At 39.8% G+C, this 6047-nt stretch overlaps 1 protein-coding gene across 1 annotated transcript in view; it reads right to left on the reverse strand.

Moving 5' to 3' along the window:
• LOC123521511 (transient receptor potential cation channel subfamily M member 6-like) overlaps window positions 1-6047 on the reverse strand; it is a 91788-nt gene that overhangs the window by 29284 nt on the left and 56457 nt on the right. Inside the window, exon 2 of the mRNA XM_045288588.1 lies at window positions 753-832. Within this exon, the coding sequence (XP_045144523.1) occupies window positions 753-832 (80 nt within the window). The remainder of the gene's footprint in view (window positions 1-752; window positions 833-6047) is intronic.

A 6047-nucleotide genomic window follows, 5' to 3' on the forward strand; every position in this document is an offset into this window, starting at 1 on the left:
TTCAATCGTAATTCCATGGACACGATTACTCTGGGGGATTTTCCTCTCTCTTTCACTGACTGCTGTTGTGAACTTTGTTCTACAAGCAGAGTTTCTAACGGGTGGTCAAGAACTTAGAGGACTCAGCCTCAAGTCATTCCGGGTTGCTGACCATTGGCTAGTATGAAAATCTGTGGAGGAACATGGAACTCAAACCAGTTGTTTGCATAGTCTCCACACAGTGGCCGGAAATACCCCAAAGAGCCATCATACCAGCAATTTATTTGTGGGTAAGAAACAGTCACAATAATTGTCAGCTGTCAGAAAGTTTATTCACCCAAACCTCACCGGAAGTATGTAGCAATAGATATTTTCCTGCTACCATGCCCCTACCTTCATCAGGAAGAATAAGTGAATCAAAGAGAAAAGAATGAAATAAAATCCACCACAAGGTTAAGAGCACTTCCATCAATTATAGCTGATGTTTTCCTCTTTATTAATTCATTCAACAGATATTTCTCAAGTGTGGCAGATGCTGCTATAGACTGAGGTTGAAGTGAAGTACTATTTAATAAGGCCCCTGTTCTTAGCAAATTTTCTACCATGACAAAGTATTGCTTTTATAAATAGAAAAAAGAGATTGAAGATAAATGAGTACTTGTTTATAGATATTATCAAACCTGCTAAATAGTTATATCTCTAACTAGGTTTCACAAACAGTCCCTCAAGGAATTCTATTTATTTTTAAAGTTATTTTTAATTAAAAGTTGTACCTGTGGGGGTCTTTTGAGCTGGGTATAATCGTATTGCATTCTCTCTTGTCAAATACTCCTTCAATCCAAGATTTCTGCGACTGAACAGAAAATGCCATTAATTTAATATTCTATAAATGAAAAGACCATATAACCACAGTGACTCAGATAGGCAAGATGTATTTGAACATCATAGGCACTAATTAAAGACTCAAGGTCAATCTTAGCAAGCTTAACATTTACAAGTTTCTATTAAAAATAAGTACAATTAGTCAACTATGTGTTTCTGAGTCTGGCTGCTAACCAAAAGGTTGGCAGTTGGAACCCATGAGATGCTCTGCAGGAGCAAGACGTGGAAGTCTACTTCCATCAGTATGTATCGCCGTGGAAAACCTAAAGCATTGCTAGAAATGGTAATCCACTGGGTGGCAATGGGGATATAGGCAGGAATAAAGCAAGCTGTGTTTAACTACTCTCTGTTTTTAAAAAGATAGCTGGATGACTCTTTGCAGAAGCACTTTGAGCAGTGAGGAAGAGCATTCTTGGAATTAAGACATTTGTTATTGTTTTAACAGAACTTTTTAATATAACTCCAACTCCAAACTCACTACCATCGACTAAGTTGACGCCAACTCATAGTGACTCCATAAGACAGGGTAGAACTGCCCTTGTGAGTTTCCAAGACTAACTCTTTTTTTTCCCCCAACAGTTTTATTGGCACATGGTTTACATATCATACAATCAAGAGTTCAATCATTCAATCATATCAAGGAGAACTGGACAATCATTGCATCAATTTTAGAGCATCCCCCAAACCCCCATGGTTAAATCACCTTTAAAACCAGTTATGCAATCACAAACCATTCTAGTGCTCCCTCCCCCCTCCTGCCTTCATTATTTCCTCCCCAAATTCCCTTTCCCTCCCTATCACCCACCCCTCCACTCCTGTATTCCCAATATCCCCTTCTATGAGTTATCATTATGCATCCATTCCACTTGTGCTTCACAGCTAGGAGACCCAACAGAAAAAAAAAAAATCTCACTAAGGTGGTAAGGATAAAATCATAATAGTTCCAAGAGAAAAATACAAATAATGCTTAAGAAGGCAAAGAGCCCCATTAACATTCATAAAGCCAGGGAAGAAATTTCTTTCATGGAACCAGTAAGAGATACTTGCACCCAGAACAAATTCAGGTTGCATCTATAGGGTGGTCGGCTGGCCAAGTGTGGAGTTTGATCCAGCATTATCAAAATAACAATGGTCCCTAACTGATCATAAGGCTGCTCAAGACTCTTACTTGTGACTAAAGCAGACCTGCCAGTGACTGAGTCTGACTAGAGACTCTGCAGATGGATCGGGGCTCCCGACATGCCCCATTGCCATCTTCGAATTGTGTAATTTTCATTGTTGGCTCAGGAAATAAAAGTATGTTTGGAGACTGATTCTGGAAGCAATTGTACAATTGTGTTTGACATGACCGTATTATAGAATGATATGACATATGTCTTAACTCCCAAGTTACAGCAAATTTTTTTTAAAAAAGCATAGATCCAGGAATGGGTTTTGGGCTCCCATTAAAGCCTAGCTCTAACTTAAGAATAATCAATTCTGACATCCTGGCCTTATTAGAGAAAACTTTAATATCTCCTTCAAATTTGATGGAGAGCTTTGTTGGATAAAAGAGTCTTCTATTGAAGTTGTGGTCTTTCAACTTTCAGAGCACATTGCTCCAGTTTCTTCTTTTCTGCATGGTCTCTGTGGGGAGGCCTGAATTGATTCTTATCTGTTTACCTTTATATATGATGCTTCCTTCACTCTAGCTGCTCTCATGATTCTTTCCTTTTCCAAAATTGGATCATTTGATTACTATATGTCTTGATGTGGGGTTTTTTTGGTGGGGAGGGAGGGGAGGGTTAGGGTAAGGGTGTAATCTCATTGCTAGTTTCTCTGCTTCCTTAATGGTTCTTGTCTCCTCCTTTGTGATATTGGGGACATTTTCTTTCAAGAATTCCTTTATTATTTATTTATGTCTTCCTGTTCAGGGACCCCAAAATTCAAACATGGTATCGCTTCACGGAACCCCACATCCTCCTGAGGCTCTCTTCAGATTGTTTTGCTTTTTTGCTTGACTGATTCTCTCATTTGTGGAATTCTGCTTGGCTATATTTGAGATCACAGATTCTGTTTTCCATTTCTTCCATCCTATTGGGTTTTTTTAAATCTTCTATTCTACTGTTGAGATCATTCATCTCTTTATCTATTTCTGCTGTATTATTCCTTAACTCCTGGACTTCCCTTCAGTGTGAGGATTCTACTATCTCTGTTTTTTTTCCCATTTGTTTTCAGGATTGATCCCCTAATTTCCTGTACAGCACTAAGCAATATTCTCAACATTCGTTCACTGACATTTCAAGGGCTGCTTTTTCTGTGTAAATCATTGGGTTTGTATCATCTTCAATAACTGACTTTTGTTTCTCTAGATTTTTTATGGTAGCTGCTGGTGATGGGTGTTGCTTGCAGTACATCTTGGGTCGGCTCTAGGTGCAGCATAATCTTCTGGGATGTGTAGTGGGGCAGTGGCTGGCTCTTTGGGTTTGGGGAGGTTCAGATAGGTAATGGAAAACGTATTGTGCGTAGTGTGTAGGAGAGAGTGTTAGTTGGGTGAGTAGGATGATTAGGGTTTAGGTTCTCAGGAGTAAGTTTTAAGTGGTGGAATTAACCACAGGAAGCCATCCTTTAGGATAGTCGTTTTTAATGAGTTGAAGAAGAAGGCTATGGCAGGTACAATTTTACTTGGTAAGTTAAAGGAGGTCGTATGTTTCTGAGGTGGAGGGAACAGATCCCAGAGGTTAACATTGTTGGGGTAAGAGAAGGGTATAATGAACCTACCAAAGTCCCTTATCAACCCTGTGTATCACGTAGGGAAAGTACAGCCTTTCCGATATTGTGCTTATAACTGGATTCTTGCACAACTCAGATCTATCCACCTACGCATGGTCCTGGGTACAAATGGGCCATTATAATGACCTTCTCATCGAAGGGTTATCTAGACTGGCAAGGAAGCCCCCAAGAAACCCAGAAATGCCCGTTTCCATTTCCTCTGGCAGAGTGAGGAGTTTTGTGTCTTCTTTCTCAAAACAAAATAGGAACATTTCTATCTATCACCTGGAACCTGATGCATTGCAGATTCTAACAGTGCCTCTGTTTCCCTGTTGCTGGATCTCTCTCCAACTAGCTGGAATTATTTTTCTGTAGAGCCACCAGTGGAGGAATCTGGGACTTGGCGGCTAGGGATTACCACCGATGGGAACTCTACTCCACAGGGCACCAGGGTTTCCAATATTCAGGGCCTCCTAGAGTCCATGCAGGCATCCATGGGAGGCCTGTAAGATATAGACGGTCCTGCCCCACTTCCCCACGCTGGCAAGTTGCCACCGCACTGACAAGGGATGTAAAATGCAGGAGGGTGCTGTGAAAAGGGACCATGCACTTGACAAACACATCTGCACTCTCCGTGGGAGAACCAGCAAAAGAACCCAGGGGTGCTGCAGGACCTGATCTCACATCCCATTCCCCCAACACAGTGAGCTGTTCACCTGGGAAATCCCACATCTTCCTGGAATTCCTAACTAAGACTTTAGACTTAACCAAGCTTTCTAAGGTCTGACCAAATGTCTCCTTGTCATCAATGATTCCATCTTGTATTTTTCTGTCATAAAAATCAGCCTGTTACTGCTGTACAATTTTCTCTGTACCTTTGACCAAGAAATAAGCAGTTCTAAAGAAAACTGTGGTTTTGCTCACTAGAATAAGATGTTAAAGAAACAAGTTTTGGTTATGTTTCATAGAGATGCGTTCATAGTTAGAACACACTAATGTTAGAGACCTGCTTAAAGCTTTTCTGAATTAAGACCTTTTTTCTCTCTTTAAACATAAAAATATTTAGCATTTCCATTTGTAATAATTGTAGTCTTTCAACAAGCTCTTAGCTTTTATATGTTAACAGACTCCACCAGGACAATGCAGACCTAACTCCAGTACAGCTCCTTTGGCTTAGATCAGGGGTGAGGGCCCTTTTTCTGCCATGGGCCATTTGGATATTTATAACATCGTTCATGGGCCATCTTGGTCAAACATTTATTCCACTCACCCCTAAGGTGATAGCTAGAAGCCCTGGTGCATAGTGGCTACCAGTTGGGCTGTAAATCAGCAGTTCAAAACCTCCAGCAGCTCCAAGAGAGATATACTGGGCTTTCTGCTCCTAATCAGTTATAATCTCAGAAATTCACAGGGATTGTTCTACTCTGTTCTATATGGTCACTGTGAGTCAATATCAACTCTAAGGCAATGAGTGTGCTTTTAGTTTAGTTTTATTTTTGGTAATGTTATAGCTAAGGTGCACTGGTGACTTAGTACTTACATGTTGGGTTGCTAAACCACAAGGTCAGCAGTTCTAAACTATCAGCAGATCTAGGGGAGAAACATGGGATTTTCTATTCCCGTGAATAGTTACAATCTCAGAAACACACAGGGGCAGTTCTACCCTGCCTAAAATGTCACTATGAGTCTGTGTGATGTTATGGTGTCAGCTGATGACTTCAAGGACCTTAGACACTTGAGGGCCAGATGTTTCCCACTTCTGGCTTAGATGATCTAAAGTGTTGGAAACAGGTGATTTTAGTGTTTCTCAGAAAATATCCCCAGACATTGTAAAGTCAATTATGGCAGATATAGTTAGGCTACAATGTAACACTTTATCATTTGATCTCTCTCTTGATCCCTTTTAAAGTTATTTCCATTTTAATAGTTCCTGCTTTCTTTTATTTATTTATTTAGCTTTATTTTTTTTCTATCTTATGTTTGTTTTTCTTTTTGATCATTTTATTGGGGGCTCATACAATGCTTACCACAATACATACATCCATTGTGTCAAGCACATTTGTTGCCATCATCATTCTCAAAACCTGCTTTCTTTTAGATTGAGATTTTTCTATATTTTATCGAGTCATTATTTTCGGGATTTTTGGTTTGTTTGCTTCCTGTTTGTGTTTTGTATCATTTTCTGCATATGAAATCCAGGACACATAGACCTATAAGGATTATAGCTGGATTAGGGACATGGCAGAGCAGGAGGGGGGGAAATGGAGAGCAAACCACAGAGGAGGAAATGTTCTGAAATTAATTGGTGGTGTTTGCACCACTCTTCTTAATATGAATGAATGATTCAATTGTATACGTGAACTATAGACCAATAAAACTGTTTTTAAGAAAATGTCCCTGAACCCCCTTTTACAACACCCTGCATCTATAGTTTT

Source organism: Echinops telfairi, unplaced genomic scaffold (assembly GCF_000313985.2).
Source record: "Echinops telfairi isolate 266 unplaced genomic scaffold, ASM31398v2 ScPeMD7_22;HRSCAF=79, whole genome shotgun sequence".
NCBI lineage: Eukaryota > Metazoa > Chordata > Mammalia > Afrosoricida > Tenrecidae > Echinops > Echinops telfairi.